The sequence below is a fragment of the Lemur catta genome, chromosome 17 (assembly GCF_020740605.2).
Source record: "Lemur catta isolate mLemCat1 chromosome 17, mLemCat1.pri, whole genome shotgun sequence".
Classification (NCBI taxonomy): Eukaryota; Metazoa; Chordata; class Mammalia; order Primates; family Lemuridae; genus Lemur; species Lemur catta.
This window is the reverse complement of record NC_059144.1, coordinates 5433070-5451909: the sequence shown is the minus strand read 5'-3', so window position 1 is coordinate 5451909 and position 18840 is coordinate 5433070. Positions and strand designations below refer to the sequence as shown.

Genomic DNA, 18840 nt, shown 5'->3' with positions numbered 1-18840 from the left:
TGAACTCTTATGTCATATATAAAACTTAACTCAACATGGATCAAAGATCTGCACGTAAGAGCTAAAATTATGAAACTCTTAGAAGAAAACTATAGGTGTGTAAATCTTTGTAACTGTGGATTAAGCAATTGCTTCTTAGATATGATACCAATAGCACAAATAACAGAAAAAAAGATAAATTGGACTTCATCCAAATTAACTTTTGTGCTTCAAAAGATACTATCAAGAAAGTGAAAAGACAGTATGGGAGAGAATATTTGCAAATCATATAAGCGTCTAGTATTCAGAATGTATTAATATATAAAAACTCTTACAACTCTAGATACATAATCCAATTAAAAATGGGAAAGAGATCTGAATAGATATTTCTCCAAAGAAGATATACAAATGGCCAATAAGCATGTGAAAAGATGCTCAATATCATTAGTCATTAGAACAATGCAAATCAAAATCACTATGAGATACCACTTCACACCTACTAAGATGGTTAACATAAAAAGATAGATAATAACAAGTGTTGTCAGGAATATGGAGAAATTAGAACTCTCATAAATTATTGGTAGAAATGCAAAACCATCTAGCCTCTTTGGGAAACACTTTGGCAGTTCATCAAAAAGTTACACATAGAGTTACCATATAAGCCAGCAATTCCACTCCTAGGTATATACCCAGAAGAAATGAAAACATACATCTACATACAAATTTGTATGCAAATGTTCAGAACAGCACTATTCATAATAGCCAAAGAGCAGGACCAACACAAATGTCAGTGATGAATGGATAAACACAATGTGGTACTCTCTACACACTGGAATATTACTGGGCAATGAAATAGAATGAAGTATTGACATGTGTTACAACATGAAAAAACCTTGACAACATTATGCCAAGTGGAAGAAACCAGAGACAAAAGGCCACGTATTGCATGATTCCATTCATATGAAATGTCCAGAAAAGGCAAATCCAGGAACAGCAGTACATCAGCTGTTCCCGGGGGCTAAGAGAAGGGGAGTGAGGTTCTCCTGCTAGGGTGGTAAGAGTCCTGGAGCTAGGCAGTGGATGTGGCTGTACAACCATGAATATACTCCTTGCTATTGAACTGACACTTCAGAAGGGTGAATTTTATGGTATGTGAGTTGTACTCAATACAGCTGTTATTAAAAACCAAACAGAGTGAGACAGTTCTCTGCGTTCTGATGCGGAACTATCACCAAGACAATCTGTGAAGTTGGAAATGCAAGGTGCCAATGGGGTGAATGGTTCACTGCCCTTCGTGTCTGTGTTAAGAACAGCATTTGCATCCAAGTGTGGGTTTTCCCAGAGCTCCTCTGCATGCTCATCTCCTGGGGAGGAGGCTGGGGACACACACTCTGAACTCTGAGCAGTGAGTACTTTCCATCAGTTCTGAACCATGTATCACAAAATGCACAGGTCTTACAAGAATTTGTGAAATGCCCTTGGGGACACGTGCCCATGTTTACACCCCTGGGCTCAAGGGCGTCTTCTGCAAAGCCAGACTTATAACCAGACAACAGGGGCCCCCCATAGCAGCGGAGAGGCCATACCTCCTGGGCATTCTAACACACCATTTCCTCACATTAAATACACAGTCACTGCCCAGACCCACACCCACTCTCCTGTCCAAGTGCACAAGCAGAGAAAGAAGAGCTGACGACCAGAGGGGACTGTAGCACACCTGGCCCAGACTCTAATTCAGTGCATAGTTAAACTGGTTTGCGAACTTCTCATGCTTCTTCTGGTCCATCTGGTTCATGGCTGTGACCACCCTCCGCACAGCTGCCCTGTGGGGAAAGCAAAGCAAAACGCTATCAAAGAGGCTCCAGCCAGGGCTCTGGGTTGACTGTGTTTTGCTGGGATCGGCCAATGGGGTGCTGGGGCAGCTGCTGCACCTGGACCACTTGCAGACAACCTTAGGGAGCCACCTTCAGAGAGACAGGGACCCAGGACAGAAGGCAAAGCTCAGCGAGAGCCACAAGTTACCAGTCCTGGAGCTGGGCCCTATGTGGGTGGTTCTGTCCCAGATGAGGGTGGCCTCAGCCCTGCCCTGGCACTTCTCCCATGGCCTGCCCCAGCTCTGAAGGTGGCTGCTGTGACCCCCAATCTTGCCAGCACTGGGATACACCCAGAACGTGGGCAGAGCCTGCCCACTGATCTCATGGAAAGCAATCACACAAGTGAATATAATCAGGAAGCATCTAATTCAGCCCTGGCTAGCTGGGACGCCCCCCCTCCAGGGAAGGGGGTTGGGTGGTCACCCAGGGAAAAACAGCAGGTAGCCCTGGGGCCAGGCTCTGAGGGAACTTGGAGCTCAGTTGGCTCTTCTCAAAAGCCCCCAAATTGGAGTGCTTGACAGCTGGTGTGCCTGGGCCAACAGCTCTTACTTACTTGGCGAAGACTTTTTTCCCAATGCGTGCCCGGGCAGTGTTGGCCTGCGCCTTCAGGTCGGTGAGGTTAGGGTACTTCTTCTTCTTCCCCTTGCCTTTCCTGCAGTACCTGGATGAGCCCAGATCCACCCCGGTGGCTGCTTCCACATCTTTCATGAACTCAGGGTCCTGCCAGTCTGTAATAGAACTTGAGGATTTCAGGAGACACCTGGCACCGACCAGAGCACCTCTCATCCAAGGCTCCCAGGAGGAGACCTTGTCCCTGGCGGCCTGAGGGGACGGTCTGAGGGGATACAGACCACCCCTGGGGGAAGGCAAGGCAGAGCTCACTCCTACTGTCCTGCCCCTCACAGGCCCTTGCACCCCCCACAGGCCAGGGAGGAGCCAGGGCTGGGCCCAAGGCCACTCTGGGTACAGCGACGGATCCCTCAGGCAGGAAAGTGGCCAAGGCCAGTGGTTGGGAGGTCGGTGCCATCCACAAATGCCTTCTCTGCCTGCAGGCTGGACCAGGCCCCACTAGGCCAATCATGGCCCTGCCAGACAAGGCTGCTGGCTGTCCGCCATGTGCAGCAGGGGCTGGCCAGGGCCGAAGGGAAGGCTAGGCCAACCATGATGGCCAGCAAAGGGCTTTCTTTGTGTTGATCTAAGGCTGGCCTGGCTGTAGGCCTCAGAAATGCAGGGTGGAAGTTCACCTAGACAGAGCTGCCCTTTCTAAGCAAACCAGGCATCACCTGCCATCACCGTGAGGGGAAACAAATGTCACCCAGGCCCGCCAGCCCCAGGCCACACCACGGCAAGGTCAGTGTGCAGACTCCCAGGGCTGGGAGCATTCACTGTGCAAAGGGTTCCTGGGCAGCTACCGGCACCTCGGTATCTGCGGGTTTCCCTCCACGAAACTGCTGCAGGGATCTGTCAGGCAAGGTGCCAGTCCAGGTGCTTGGAAAGGCCACCCAAGTAGGAATGTGAAGGCCAGGAGACCAACAAATGGCCCCCACCTTCCAGAGGGAGCTGAACATGCCACGCTCCAGGATGTCCAAACGTGCCCCAGGACCCCAGGGGCTGGGAGCAGATGGGCCAGGCCAGGGAGGCACGTTTACGGAGGGAAGCAGCCACACTCCCCAGACAGACGGATGGTGAGGCCTCCCCGAGCTGATTTTTTGAAGTGAAGGAATAAGGGGCTGCACAATTCAGATACAGGAACGATTAATCCAAGATTAACGAAAACTGTCTAAACAGTTTATCTCCCAGTAATAAGAAGGCGTCACAGTTTAGGAACCCAGTGAATGGAGCAATTGTTTAAACACAACGAAAAAATGCCGGCTTCCAGTAGAGATGGAATGAGCACCTCAGTAAAATGAAGGAGCAATTTAAAAGCCTTTGAAGAAAATCAATAGATGCCGGGGCCTCCCGGCCTTCCTGGGCGCTGACAGGCCCCGGAGCGCTGTGTGCATTGTCACCGAGGTTAGCACCAGGGAAAAGAAAATTGCCCCGGGTGCGAGGGAGGCGGGATCAATAGTGTAGTTAGTAAAGAGATGCTATTTCACATCTGACCGGCCAGCGTGGCCCGTAGCCACAGCCTGATACCTGTTTGTTAACAAGTCACCAAGGGCTGGAAAACCAGATACTCTTCAGGGTTGACAGAAAAAATAGGCACTTCATTTGCTCCTGAGCATGAGCCACCAGGGAAGGCCTCGCCCGAAGATTAACAGGTCAGGGCCCCCTACACGCACCCCCGCACCATCCAGGGCCCCCGGGCCCAGGTGCTGTCTCTGGGCATTAGTCTGAAACTCAGCAACTGCCTCTCACGACCGGAGTGCAAAAAGCCCGCGAACAACAAGTTGGCTCGGGTGGGACCCGTGAGCATGCCAGCAGTGCTCCCACGGACGTGGCACGGCTCCCACCTTTGCCGAGGTCTGGGCCTGCAGACTGGGCCTCTCTTCAGAAGGGAGGGAGCCCAAGCCTGGCCAGGGCCTCCAATAACAATCCCTCCTGGAAAACAGCCATGAACCACAGCGCAGAGAGGGGCGGGCCGGGTGGGCTTCATGAAAGTGACAGAGACCTCTGGGGACAGGGCAGCCTGCAAGGGGTACCCCAAACTCCCACCACCAGCCATAGCAGATGCCCTGAGCATGCGGCCACACGCATTCCCGAGATGGGACAAAACAATTGCCCAGCTGCAAGAACTCCGCAGAAGGGGCAGAACAAGGGGAGAGTGAGGCAGCAGCACTGGGAGGAGCAGTGACTTGGGGGTCCTGTCATTTACCTTTCTTGGCCTTCATTCCTTCATCTGCTTAAAAAACACAAGAATCTAAAATTCAACCACACAAATGATAACCTGGTAGTTTCTGGGCCATGGGGAGCCTGTGTCCCTACTGGGCACCTGTGACAATGTGGACCTGCTTGAAGCCTGAGCACCCTGTGGAGCCCCCAAACCTGAGACCCCCAGGGCAATGTTCCCTCCCCCCGCCTTATTTTACAGCTCCCCAGGCAAAGCTGGTGTGGGTGCTTCCTGACCACACGCCCTGGGGGCAGCGGGTCCCAGGGCTGTGCCCACAACAGCACCCACCCAGACCTACCCGGGCGCTTCTGCATCTGCTGCTGCCGCCTCTGCTCCAAAGCCCTGTCTTCCGGGTCAAGGGGCCTTCCCTCTTCATCTCTTGGGATAATCTTTCCATGGAAAGGGCACTGCACAGCAAAGACAGGGCAGCTGACAGTGGAAGGCGGTGCTGCCTGCCCTGATCACCGCTCACAGCACACTGGGTACAAACAGCCGTCGGGGAGGGGTGGTATCGCAAAGCCAAGGTGCACTACCCTTTAATCACACACTCAAAAGCTGGGGGGTCTTGGGAGCCACAGGGAAGGGGGAGGCAGCTCCATCCTCCCTCTGGATCTGCGAACTCAGGCAGTAACAGGGAGCCTGGGCCTCGCTCCTGCTGGTTTGGTGGGAGAGATTTCCCTTTACACCATTCCCAACTGCCGGCCTGCCAGCTGCTGCCCCACCCCTCTGGCCTCTCCCTATGGCCTCCCACCCCTTGAACCTGAGACAGGGGGTCCACGTGCTGCCTCACTTCTGAGGGATCTAGAACAGCACAGAGAAGGCTAGACACACCCTAGACGGACACTGGGTGTCTTGGCCCCTGGAGAGCATCCCAAGTCATGGGCCCAGGACAGGAGACCCCAGATACAATTTTTTGATGCCCAGTGGCCAAGTAATTTCTGCCAACCATGGACAAGCCCTTCCATGGGAGCTTCTCTGTGCTTACAAGTGTCCCCAACCCAGGGCCAGGGCAGGGGGGAGCTCAGCACTCTCCTCTGCCTGCCCTGTCCTGGCCCTGCCTAACCCTGACCCTAACCCTAGGCCTACGGCCCTAAGTGACTGCAGTTGAAGCCTCACCTTCAGCCGATCTTGGCGCTCACAGAGCCGGCCGTCAGGCCTCGGGGCGCGGCATCGGTGCTGCACAGGCTCAAACTTCCCGGCGAAGGTGATATGGCGGCTCCGGAGCATCTCGGAGATGGCAGCATTCTCCACTTCCTCCTCTACCTCACTGGGCTTCCAAAAGCGGTGCTGAGAGTCGGATCTGCAAAGAGAACCAGAAACCCTCAAAGGTGTGTGAAGGGGCCCAGGAAAAATGTGGCTAGTCGGGGTCTAGTGATGAGAGAACAGCCAACCCCCCTGTACCCCAGTCACTCCTTGACCTTGGGGACCCCCTGAGCTTATCTCTAACGCCTCCCTGGGCTGGAGGAGATGGCCGCTCCAGCCTGGGTTTGAAGCCTGAGGCTGCGTGAACCAGCTGCAAGACTGTGGCTCCACCACCAACCCAGGCTTCGGTTCTCCCTGCACAGTGGGGACACCGGCCACTGCACCCTCAAGGCATGACTGAGGGTTAAGGGACAATCCACATAAAGGTCACCATTCGTGCTGTGGGGTGTGAATACAGGTGGTGCCTGCACCCCAAGGAAGGAGCATGTGGAACCCATCACCCAGCCCGCGGCAGCAGTGCAGAGACAGGGGCAATGGGTTCGGCTCCTATCTCCTAAATGTCTAGTAACATGCTCTGTTGCTGTCATCAGCCCTTGTTAATGACACTTTTCTGTTGATGCCAGAGAAGGGGCAGGGCCAGGTACACTGGTGCTGGAGGACTGGGACCTTGCTCCCCTCGATGTTTGGGTGGGGGATACAGCCCCCGCTGCACCTGGCACTGACCTCCAGCTGGCCCCAGCCAGGCTCTTGCGAGCAGGGCCTCTGTTCTGTGGTATACAGTGATGGGTGGGGGATGGCAGGTGTGGGGGTGGTCAGAGGGGTGGGTGCCAAGGGCTCCTGCGGAAGCAAATGGTCAGCTCTGCCCACTGATGCTTAAGGGCTCCCACACCCCTGCCCCAAGGGTCCAGGAGGAGCAGAGCCCTGGCACCCCCTGCCCGGACCCCCAGCCTACAGAGACACAGGCGCTGAGGCCCGACCCACCACTGGGGAGACGTGGCCCAGAGAAGGCCTAGTCCCTGGGGCCACTCCAAGTGTCTGATCTGTCCCCGCCACGGTCTGGTCTGGGGCCCCACACCAGACCCACCACAGGGAGAGTTGGCTTCGGCAGAGCCTTGGCAGCGGTCTGAAGAATGCCCGGACACGCACCCCACAGCCTAGGGTGAGGATGGTGCCTGGCTGCCCAGCCAGATGCCTCCGGCTGGACCAGGATAAGTCGCAAGTCAGATATCGGTGGGAACGCCCAGAAGTCAATACCCGATGGCCCACACCCCTGGGCCTCCCCGACAAGAGAGGCCAGGCTGCGTGCCCCATTTGATATGCACCCAGACACGGGGATGCCTTCCTTGGTACCCTCTCCTTCCCTCTGGCCAAGGCAAAGGCCAGCTCAGGCCTTCCAGGCCGCCAAACACCTGCCTTGATGAGGTGGCTTTTCCAAAGAGGCCGTGGTGGAGAGAGCTGGTCTCAGAGCCGGGGACCCCAGCCCTACTGGCCCGGCCCAAACCATGAAGCCTGGTCAGGTCCTGGCATCCCAGCCTTGTCTTTTTGACCCACTAGATGAAAGGGGCAAGGCCATGCTCCCCGAGGTTCTTGAATGCTGGCCGTGAGCTGGTGGCATGATCCTGTCCCCTTGGTGGGGGCCAGCCAGAAGGAGGGTCACCTGGGCAGCCCAAACATGCACCACGCTCACAGCTGGCTCTCAGACACACGCAGATACCCAGGAACTAACACCGAGCAGCCAGCCCTACAGCGCCACCCACTGGGCTCTGACGCAGGGCCCTTCGCTGCCATAGTTGCTCCTGTGTGCATGCTGCCACTCAAAACATGGCTGGCCCCTGCGACAGATCTGTGAGCAGTCAAGTTCAGAGATCTGCCCTCTGTTCTATGGGGAAGCATGAAACCACAAAAGTACAGTGCCAGGCAGGTGGTGGTGACATCACAGGGGCCTGGCAACAATTCAAACTTAAGAGGGACGTGGAGCCAGGTCCTCATTTCAAGCTGCTCAGGCCTCTCTCCCAGTCAAACGGCCCTGGGGACCCCAGGACAACACGTGCACCACTGAGGTGCCAGACAGGCAGGATGGGCAGGTGCCCACCTCCAGGTGTGGACTTCTGGGTAGGAGGAGCCATAGCCACACTTGCCCATTGTCCTCTCGCAGGCTGTGGTCACTTGCTGGGCTCTGAAACTGAGTGCTGGCCTTGGGGTAACCCCGACAGCAACATGTGGCGGTTTTTTCCCTGGCCTATGCAAGTGATGGCTGAGTGGCCCACCCCTCCCTCCCTCCAGGCCTGCCCCATCCTGCCCACACCAAGGGCAGCATCTGCATGGCCTGAAGGACACTGGCCTGAGCTGATGAGCCCTCACGTCCCAGTGCCACTGTGAATAAGCCTGGGATCTGTACCTCTGACTCGCTGCCCTGCCCTCACATATGAGCCCGCCAGAAACCTGGAATAGAGAGAGCTCTGGACGGATCAACCAGGACACCGGGGCACATGTAATCCATCCCTGGGTGTCCAGGAACAGAGCAGTAGACACCCCAGGCACCCAGCACTCCTCGGCCAGGGGCGCTACGTGTTGCTGTGCCAAGACTCCAGCAGAGGGACCCCCCTGCCTTGTGCCCCCATCCTGGCCCCTCTCTGGAGGCCCTACTGCCAGTCTGCCCACAGGTGGCCCATGAGCTCTCCCATCACAGTGGGGTTCCCAGCCCTGCAGACCCCCAAGCGTTAGCCTCCGTGTTTACAGTGTCTGCAGCGCAGTCAGGTGTTCAGGCTGAGCAGTGGGTGCTGGGGAGGCAGCAGCAGCAGCAGCACCTGCTGTGTCCAAGTCAGCCTCCGCGGCCTCACAGGTCCCACCTCCGCCCTGCCAGCCACACACAGCCTGGCCCTGGGCCTTGTCAGCCACCCCAGCCAGGCCTCAGGTGGGCTCACCTGTGGGGGGCAGGAACAGGCTCTCCTGACAGTACCTTCCATCCCAGGACAGAACCTTGGCACTGTCTCCCCCACCCTCCTTGGCTGTGTGAACAATGTCCTGGCCTAGCTCACTGACAGGCCACAAAAGAAAGGTGGCCTCCCGAGGCCCAAGGGTCTGCATTTAGGAGTGGACAATCCTCTGTGCACCCCCCTCCTCACAGCTTCACAGAGAAAGAAGCCAGTGCAGTGGAGGCAGCAAAAGGAGGAAGAGGGGCAGGGAGGGCAGCTTCCCAGACGTCCCCGCAGGGCCCCAGGCCTGGCCCACTGTGACAACTGGGGGGTGCAGTCACTCTGGCGGGTGAAGTCCCAGGAGCAACCCAGGCTCTCAACAAACGAGCTCTGAATGGGTCTTAGGGCCACCTTCAGCGGGGTACTCTCTCTCCTGGCTGTTCCTTCACACTTTGTTAACACTTGACCCTCACGGATGGCTCCTGAAGGAGCAACAGGAAGGCTCAGAAAATGCCCTGAGACCTGCTGGGCCAGGACGGTAAGTCCCAAGAGAACCCAGGCCTGTTCAACAGGCGCGGCCCACCCCCATGGCCCTCTTGGCACCGGAAGGTGGGCAGAGCTGCCTCAGACCCAGGGAGGCCCCTCCTCAGGCTGGGCCCTGGCCATGCACCCTTGCCAACCAGACACGCCTGGACTCACCTGAGAATCTTTCCGGCCGCCGGCTGCTCCTGGCCCCAGTAGCATAGGTCTAATCCGTAGGGCACGACGGGTGCCCGGGCCCGCTCTGCTGCCAGTTTCTGGGCCTCTTCCAGCCCCAGCAGTGCCCTGGAGGGGCTACAAGAGCAGAGCGGGACATGCTGACCACACACTCCGGGAGCCGGCCACAGGCACCTGCCTCTCCCTCCCCACACCCCACAGTGCAGCCCGGAGCCCTGGGTCAGCACAAGTGAGCAATGACCTCTGTCCACACTGGGCCTGGGCTTCAGGGCCACTGCCAAGGTCCTGTAAGAAGCCCCAAGCCCTGGCCAACTGCTGGCATCTGGTCTGCGGCCTTTACCGCTGGCCTCTGGTCTGCAGTCCTTCACCCTGCCCCAGGGTGATCTGTGTCGGCTCTCGAGCCCCAGGGCAGCTGCCCAGCCGCCGGGCCCCTCTCAGAGGAGCAAGCAGGGCCTAGAAGGGTATTTGTCAGCCCAGTCCTACCTGGGCTGTGGCCAACGTGCCAGAGCTGAGGCTGCCCTGCCTGCCTTCCCGTCCCTGCCTGTGCTGCGGATGTTGGCAGGTGCCGGGGTGCAGACCCCACTTCCTTCAGGGGAGCCAAGAATGTCCTGAGCACCCAGGGGTGGCCGTGCTCTGGGCAGGGGCAGGGGCAGGGGCAGGGGTGGGGGCGGCCATGCCCCGGGCAGAGGCTGTGCTGCTCCAGCCAGAGGACCCAGCAATGGGGTATCGGGAGTCACCTGGCAGACGTGGGTGATGGCAGGGGCAAGTGGTCCCTGAGCCGCTGTAGCTGGGCAGCCGCAGAGGCGGGGTCTGATGCCTCCTCATTTCTTCTCGTCCTTGTCCTTGCCTGTAAGCTCTGTGCAGCCAGGTTCTTCTCTGGGGTCTGCAGCAGGGCCTCTGATTCTAGCCCTGAGACAGACAAGTGTCTACTTCAACCATGTCCCCAGAACCGCAGGGCACATGTGTAGGGGCACTGTGCACCATCCCACATGACTGGGCAGGCAGGATGTGCCCACAGCACTAGTGGGTTTTATCCTCCCACAGCCCCGTGGGGTGGGTCTGCTACCTCCCCCTCGCAGACAAGCAGGCTGCCTGCTATGCTCAGTGAGACATGGTGGAGGCCGGCAGGGACCCTGGTGGTCCCAGCACGGAGCCCAGATTCACTTGTGCTGCCCAGATTCACTGGCATACCAGCTTGAACAGACAGACCGTTGGGCTGGCTCAGGAGAGCTCGGTGGCAGCAGGAGCCCGCAGCCTCACCAGCTGCCGCCCACAGTGCAGCTGTGGCAGTGAAAGGAGAAGACGAAAGAGAATGGGGCAGCCTCCAAGTCCCAGGCCCGTGGCAGAGGAGACGGGGCCTTTCGTGTCCAGAACCTGGGCACACACGGCCTGGCGGGGCAGACAGGTGACAGGGGCCACTCAGGGTGCATGCTGCATCCCCCTAAGAACACAAAGGTCACCCCTTGGCCGAACCAGAGCAAGAAAGAGGAAAGAGACAGCGTTCCTGACAGGATTCCAAACCACACCTCCTGCACTGAGGTAAAAACGCCAGTTTTAAGCTGGGGTTCAAAGCGGCACACTTCCCGCCAGTCCACAGAGATCCCTTTACTCCACGGCTTTAGCTGACTTCTCTGAGAGCCCAGGGGGAGGGAGGTGGCCAGAACTTGGGTCCTGGCAACACCCCCTCTGCTAATGCTGCCACGGAGTGCTCACCCTGCCACCAGCTCCATGGGCCAAGGTGCTGTACATCACCACATCCCCAAGGGAGATGGCAGGGATGAGCCACCAGGCCCCTGATCTCTGCACTCCAGCGTCTACCACCACACCCCTAGGGCAGGGCAAGGACAGATTTCCAACACTACCAAACCCTGACCTGCCTCCATCCATGCTAAGGCAAGGACTTGGGCCTGGCTCTCAGGCTGCCCCTCTGCAGAGCCCTCCCTGAACCCTGCCAGCACCTCTCAGCCGGGGCATGGGCCTGCATTCCCCAGCTGCTGTTCAAGGTGGGGTCCCGGGGCAGGGTATGGATTAGGACACTTGATACCACCTGCCTCCCCAAACTCACTGCTGGAGCAACCTGGGCCTGGACTGCAGCCCTTCCTCCCAGCGAGCCTGCCAGCCAGGGCTGGCTCAGGACACAGAGGAACGTGAACTGGCAGGGGAGCCAGACTGCTGAGAGCACACGGCCTTGAAAGAAAACAGACGGAGTGATGCGTCCAGACAAGGCAGCGTCCACAGACCAGACAGACAAGACAGAAAGGACGGGGTCTATGTTCTTTAAGAGCTAAGGGAGCACACTGGAACAGAGAAATAACAAGTCAAAAAGTGGAAGGGACATCAAGGATGTCTTGCACTGACAACGAAGGGCAAGAAAAATAAGCAGGTGAAATAATTACTCGCCAGATGGCTGACGGGACCGGCAACAACACCTGGGAGCCGTGGACAACTCAGAGCTGGGGAAAGCGTGGAGAGACCTTTACGGCTCAGAGGTGCGAAGGGTAGAGGTGAGTATCAATGTCCTCATTTCTGGAATCCAAGAAGAAGAAAAATAACTGGAGTGTAGGAAAGAGGTGAAGAAATAATGAGTCAAGTTTTCCTGGAATCAGAGGCCTCACTGAGTGCCAGAGGAAAAACCAGGGCTAGAAACGTCACAGGAAAATTTAAGAACATTAAAGATAAAGAGAAAAACCTGAAAAGCTTCCAAAGAGAAAAACCTGATACTTTCGAAGAAATAAAAATCCTTTTGTTCATAAAGGGCAGAAACTTAAAATGAAAAAATAAATAAATAAAAATCCTATCAATACCAGTATTTTTAACAGCAACAGCGAATGCAAGATCTTGAAAGACATTCAGGCTCAGAACTCTGCACCAGCGCAACCGTGTTTCCGTGTGCCGGTGAAGGACAATGGCCTGTACGTACAGGACCCCAGAGGGTCACCACAGGAAGGTCTACTTGGAAACTCCTCCAGAGCAAGAAATCCAACAAGAAGAAAAATAAGTTTAGGAAGGTGGGACGAGATATGGGAAGTATAACTGAATAAACGACTCTGTGAAGGCTACCCCTGCCCGACAACCTGAGTGCATGTGACAATCCAAATTAAGCTGGTGTCTGGATGCTCCACCGTGACTGGGGGAGGTGGCCACAGCACGGAGAGGCTGCGAAGCCACCTGTATCATGCAGGAGACAGCACAGAAACTGAGAAACTACAAAAATAAACAGTATATGGCAAATGTATGTATGAGTCTTTTAAAAACTAGGGATAATCATCAGAAGAATGAAAAGATGAGTATCTTTAAAACCAGCAGAAAAGGTAAGCTAGCAAATAAAAGGTGACGAAAAGAAGAAATGACAACAGTAGCAAATCAAAGAGAAAGTGTGGTCAACAGAAGCATGCAATAAACTGGCTTGAATATGTCTGAAAATATAATAACTATTAATTAAATGAATCAAATCAATGTAAAAACAGACCAGATTAAATATATTTAGTGACACATTGTCTATATGAGATCCACTTATAACAAATGGCTAACGAAAAGCTGAAAATAAAGAAATAAAAAAAAATATTTACTATGCAAACAAGAAACAAAAGATAGCTGAGATAATATGTTTATATTATAAAACTGGATTTTAAGTCACAAAAGGAGGATAGAAGGAATATGTGAAGGTGTAATAAACATGAATGGATATGAATATAAAACTTACAAATGTGACTTCAAAACACATAAAACTGCTGAGAGGCCACAAAAGAACTGGGGACCACAACTGTGCTGGGGGCTTCGGGACACCCTCTTGGAAAGCAGCCATTAAATGAGCCAAATTGTGGATGGTGTGTATGACATCATCAAAAAAACCAGACTAAGAGATACTGTGGGACTCCATACCCAAAAAGTCCTTTCCCAACACACATAAAACGGACAAGAGACAATCGAGTATTAAATCATGAAAGGACCTCAGTCACTTCTGAAGACTCATCACCGACTATGTCCTCAGACCACAGAGCAGTCAGGAGTTCAGGGCAAAGGGCAGCCAGAGATCCCAGATGTCCGATGACTCAGGTACGTGTGATATATTACACGTACACACACACGCACGCGTCCATGTACTTAGACAGACATGCTTACTGACAGATGTAGACTTACTTCGTATACACAGGCTGACCACGTGTATTCGGCAGACTGCAGTTGTGGGCCTGTTTTGTAAATAAAGTTTTACTGGCACACTGCCATGCTCACGTGTTTGCATCCTGGACTGTCTGCTTACACACCACCACAACAGGTTGAAGCACTGCGTTAAGGCCTCATGTGGCCCACAAAGCTGAAAATGTGCTCTCTGGCTCTTTACAGAAGACACTTGCCAACCCTGCCTAGGAATGCCAGAATGCTGCTAAGCCCTGTGCTCTGCCGTACACTTGTGGGGCTACTCCTATTTCTCAGGTTCCAATGGCCTGAGGAGGACATGAGACCGAGCCACTTAGAGAGGGTGATAAGGTCAGACTCTCTACCCCTCAAAGCCACCGTGTGCATTTGGAGGCCCCAAGGCTCGGTGGCAGTACACATTCGGAGGATGCTGGGCAGTCCCTACTCAGCTGTCAACTGATGCAGTGTCTCAGGTGTAGCTCACAAAAACTTCCAAATGCCCCCGCTCAACGGGGCACGTGTTTTGGCAATGCATCATCACTAACTGACACCAACACAACGCGGTCAGCACACGTGTGCATGCGCACACACACAAGGGGAGGCAAGGCTGATACATGAACACTGTGACATTCAGATACAATCACAGCCAAAAGATCAATATGAGAATTCCTAAGAGTTACAAGAATGAAATATATTTTTCATTGATTTGTTGTTTTAAACCATTAAAAAGATGGGTAAGCGTGTTAAAGCAGGGTAAATACTCCGGGCACTAAAAAAACACTACCATTTTCACATTGTTGTAGAAAATCAATCTCGCTGACATACTTTCAAAGTAAAAACCCAAAAAGCAGACAGCATTCCTCGGGCACCGAGAGCATGCATTTGCAGGAAGAATAATGACTCTTGGAAAAACAAGAGGCTGCAGGTACCTGGGAAAGCCCGGCCAGCTGCCCCTCCACCAGCCCCGCAAGGTGTCTAACTTGAGTACAGTATCTTGGCTCAAATTCACTCCCACAGTTGCTTTTAGAAAGAATCATAAAAATGTCCAAATCCCCTTTTTTGTTTAAATTGACCAAGTGGCACCTATTTGCCTGAGGCACTAAAGCAGACAGTGCGGAGAGATAAATCGATAGCAGGAAATGGAGAGGCTGGGGCTTCAGCGCAAAGTTGGGCTGCGGAGCGCTGACATTATTGATTTTACCTAGTTCAGCTGGCCTTGTAATTAAAATGTAAATTTGAGAAAGAGATTATGTCCTGACAGAAATGGTAGGATTAAGGGGAAGATAAAAGCCCCTCAGTGAAAATTCAGAGAAAGAAATGAGAAAGAGAAAGAGCACTGGTTTCCTCAGCTGTGTGGATTTAGACTAAATCTAACTACTTCAGATTCACCTACATTTAATTGAAAGAACAGCGATAGAATATAAACTAGTGTTATGAACTGCACTCGCCTCCGCCGGCGGCCTAGTCCCGCTGCCTCCAGCTCTCTCTGAGTGAAGCAGAGACCAGGTGGGCAGCATAAGGCCCCACCCCAAGAGGTGGTCCTGCACCCTCCACCCTGCACCCCAGAGGTGGTCCTACCCCACTCCTCCCTGTGCGGTGGTCCCGTCCTCCCTACCCCAGCCAGAGGTGATCCTGCCCCCCTCCTCTCTGTGAGGTAGTCCTGTCCCACCCCTGCAACAGCTCCAGGTGGCTGATTACTTGGGATCTCACCCTGGGGCCCCTCCTGCCTCCATGCTCTGCGCAGCGGTCTGTGCCCTGCACCCCTCCCCTAGGCCCTGCAGCTCCCGGCCCAGGGCGCACAGACGGCCACTGAACTCACCACAGAGAGGCCAATGCCACACCCTGCCCCCCACCCTGTCCACCATCCACTTGTTTTCAACTTGTAGACCCATGCCAGCCATTGTCACCTTCAAGGCTAAATACAGAATATCATGAGCCTTTCAAATTAAAGGGGTGACTTAGTGGCAATAAAACTCCTGGGGTCTCTGCCCACCCAGCAAAGTCACAATGGAACTTCTTCCCCTGTGGCCCAGGTATCTGGTTTCCTCCCAGACTCTCAAGCACACACTGACCCCAGGAGCTCGACCTGTCCAGCCCTGGCCTGCAGGTGAGTAAACAGGACCACACGATAGAAGGCTGCTCAGTGTTAGGGGGTCTGCTTGTGTTAATTTCGAATGACACCTTTAATGGGTCATATCTTCACACATGAGCTGTCAAGTCATCTAAATTCTTTTAACAAATTTACGTCTCACCTTACAGACTCTGACTCAAACCAACTTTTCTATCCCACCACAACAGCCAGTGGTCTGGCTTTCACTGCTGCCTCTGGATGCAGAGGCTGCCTGCGTGTGCCATGAGCAGCCCTGACTTGGCACACACCCTTCCTCCTGGAGGGCCACAGCCTTGGTGTGCAGAAAGCGGCTTTCAGAGGTTGTTTTTGGAAAAGAGGAGAATTCTAGATAGCAAAGGCTGTAGCAGCTGTGCTTTGCACTCCCGTGTGGTGAGAAGCTGCTCCCTGCCACGGAGCAGACAGACATCCTGGCCCAGTGCTGAGTCCATGGCTTTGTCAATGGTAAGAAGGGATGCACCTGACTGGTGACAGCCTAAGTAATGGCAGGGGGGTGGGTGGCCGCCCCGGCACTCCCTCCCTCCCACTGGAGACGCTCCGCAGCACCAGGATCGCACAGCCTCACCACCCTCTCGCACCGAAGGCGCCAACTTGAGCCAGCCGTCCGCTGCAGGAGGCGCCCTTTCTCACACTTGCAGGCACCTGTGAAGGAGACCTTCCTGCTCCCAAGCAGGGCTGTCCAGGGGACAGGGGTGCCTGGAAGCTACAGGGAGGGAGGCAGGAACTGCTGCCCACAGTGGGCTGTGTTGGGGCCTCTGAGGGTCCCCTTAGCAGAGAGGGCCCAGCAGGATGACTGTGGGACAGGAGCACCTTAGGACAGGCCGCAAGGAGGGACCCAGGCACAAAAGGAAGATCACACAATTTTAAATGAAAGCACCAATTACCGACACAGCATAACCCAGCAGGAAGGCCTGGGGGTTCCACTGAGGCCCCATTCCCTGCCCCTTAGAAGGTGCCCAGACCCCAGGGTGTGTGGCCATGGGCCCAAGGGCAGCGTCCTGAGCAGGGGCCTCCTCCCCAGCCTCCCCCACTGCAAGTCTGGCAGCCCACAGCCCCCTGTACTCACCCAGCAGGTGCTCAGGGACACAGGCCTCGAATCCCTCCTTCTCTGGGACCTCCACAAAGTCGTCGTCCTCATCCTCCTCCCGGTCCTCCGGGGCGTCTGTCTATGGAAACACCCCGGAAACACTAATAAACTCCCAGCCCCTGCGTATGAGAACTGCTGTCAGCAGGCAAAGCCCAGAATATCCCTATTTCTTGTGGTGCTTTTTCTCCAGGGTGGATTTCATTTAAGATTGTCTCCAAGACTGTCCCTGTTCCCAGAATCACACCACCTCTACACTGCCCCATATTGGGGGCTGTTTAGATCTACATTAAAACAACAAACTGTACATCAGCTCCCCAGATCCCTCTGGAACGTGCTGTTCTCTCTGTTCCCATGTGAAATAAACATTGCTGCAAAGCTGCACAGAACAGAGCGCCCGCGCAGACAGCAGATGTAGCTCCCAGCGGCTGCGGTAACAGTCGTCCACAGCCCGTCACAGACATGAGAAGGGACAGGCATTGCTGGAGTATTCAGTCCTTAAAGACTTGTAAAACCCACAGCACAGTTTCCTTCTGACAAGGCCTCCTCCCTCCACCGTGGCCGTGTTGAGGGGTTGCTTGCGCTGAGTCCTGGGGGAGCCCAGGTGCCGTGCCTGCCTCTCTCCCCGAGGAGGACCTGGAGAACTGCACAGGAAGCTCTGCTTGCTTTTCTCCCCAGGAAGACCCAGTTCCCCAAGCCCACCCTGCCCCGCCTCCTGCGTGGCTGCCTCATCTCATCAGGCTGAGGGGCGACTCCTCCCTGGAGCAGGAGGCTGCGGCACGTACTGGAGTGCTGCACAGCAGGGACCCATGGCCATGGCCACCCATGTAAACGTGCTAGCACCACACACGGCGGTGGCATCGCCTGTGCCACGGACCTTGTTGCAGAAACAGCCTGTGGGTGGCTCTTTCTTGCCTCACCTTCCCACGGCCACCTTTGCATCCCAGGACAGGGTACGGGGGGGGGGGGGGGGTGAGCAACCCTATCAGGGTCCTGCCCTTCCTGGGAGGGGCTGGCTGGAACACCTAGAACAAAGGGAACCTGGTAGGGCGGCCCCCAGGGTCCTGAGACCTGCACCATCACAGCCACGCTAGACAGCCAAAGGCAACGTCCAGAAAGGGAGGTCCCTGTCAGATGAATACCAGCCAATGAGACCCTTAGAGGGCTATACGAGGAAAACTTTGAAAAACTCAACCATTCTGACACTTGTCTTTACCTTTTTAACCCATTCCCAACGGCAACATCCCAAAGGCACACTCAAGCCTGGCCTTGTTTCCTGAAGGGAGGACCGATTGGAGAGGCAGGGGCCCAAGTAGGTTCCAGACGGTTGTGGACGGCACCCCAGCACAGCTGCCAGTCACCAGGCAGAGCCGGGCTGATCTCAGCCACTAGAGTGGGGGACGTTGGCAGCCACATCTGGCCACACCTGCTGGGCCCCAATGCCCTGCAAAAAAGGTGCCACCAACATGGGCACAATCAGATGCAAGTGCATTCTGTTTAGGTGCAGCCACAGCCATGCCTCTGGGAAGCACAGAAGACATTAATCACTGGAAACTGTAATTTTTGTTATCAGTCTAACACTGATCAAAAGGGAAGCCTGTCTCCACCGCTGACCTGTGAAACGTCCCAATTATACTCTTTGGAAATGACAGGGGCACTTAACTCCCGCGCAGAGCAAATGACGACCATCCATCACGTTTGAATAACAATGAGCCACGGACCTGAAAATTATTTTTGTATAGAATCTGCCCAGGAATTTATGAAAGGTGGAGAGCAGCCCAAGGTTTTAGGGCATTACGGTTCTCAGCTAGTGCAGTGCGTATCAAACACTAAACAGAATTTATGTGTTTTAATTTTCTAAAGGTAGATGTGGACCGGGTGCTACAATGCATAACATACAGCGCCAGACTTTAAATATGGGGGTCATTTTCAAAAAATATTATGCTTATTGCCCACACCCTTGAATTCCAACG

At 54.7% G+C, this 18840-nt stretch overlaps 1 protein-coding gene across 1 annotated transcript in view; it reads right to left on the bottom strand.

Annotated features, from left to right (window-relative positions):
• Window positions 1-470: 470 nt before the first annotated feature.
• Window positions 471-18840, bottom strand: part of UVSSA (UV stimulated scaffold protein A) — a 32655-nt gene continuing 14285 nt past the window's right edge. The window contains exons 8-14 of the mRNA XM_045528324.1: window positions 16850-16949; window positions 10256-10427; window positions 9501-9635; window positions 5800-5983; window positions 4982-5090; window positions 2407-2581; window positions 471-1802 (exon numbers count right to left, since the gene is read on the bottom strand). Of these exons, the coding sequence (XP_045384280.1) occupies window positions 1709-1802; window positions 2407-2581; window positions 4982-5090; window positions 5800-5983; window positions 9501-9635; window positions 10256-10427; window positions 16850-16949 (969 nt within the window). The 3' untranslated portion in view covers window positions 471-1708. The remainder of the gene's footprint in view (window positions 1803-2406; window positions 2582-4981; window positions 5091-5799; window positions 5984-9500; window positions 9636-10255; window positions 10428-16849; window positions 16950-18840) is intronic.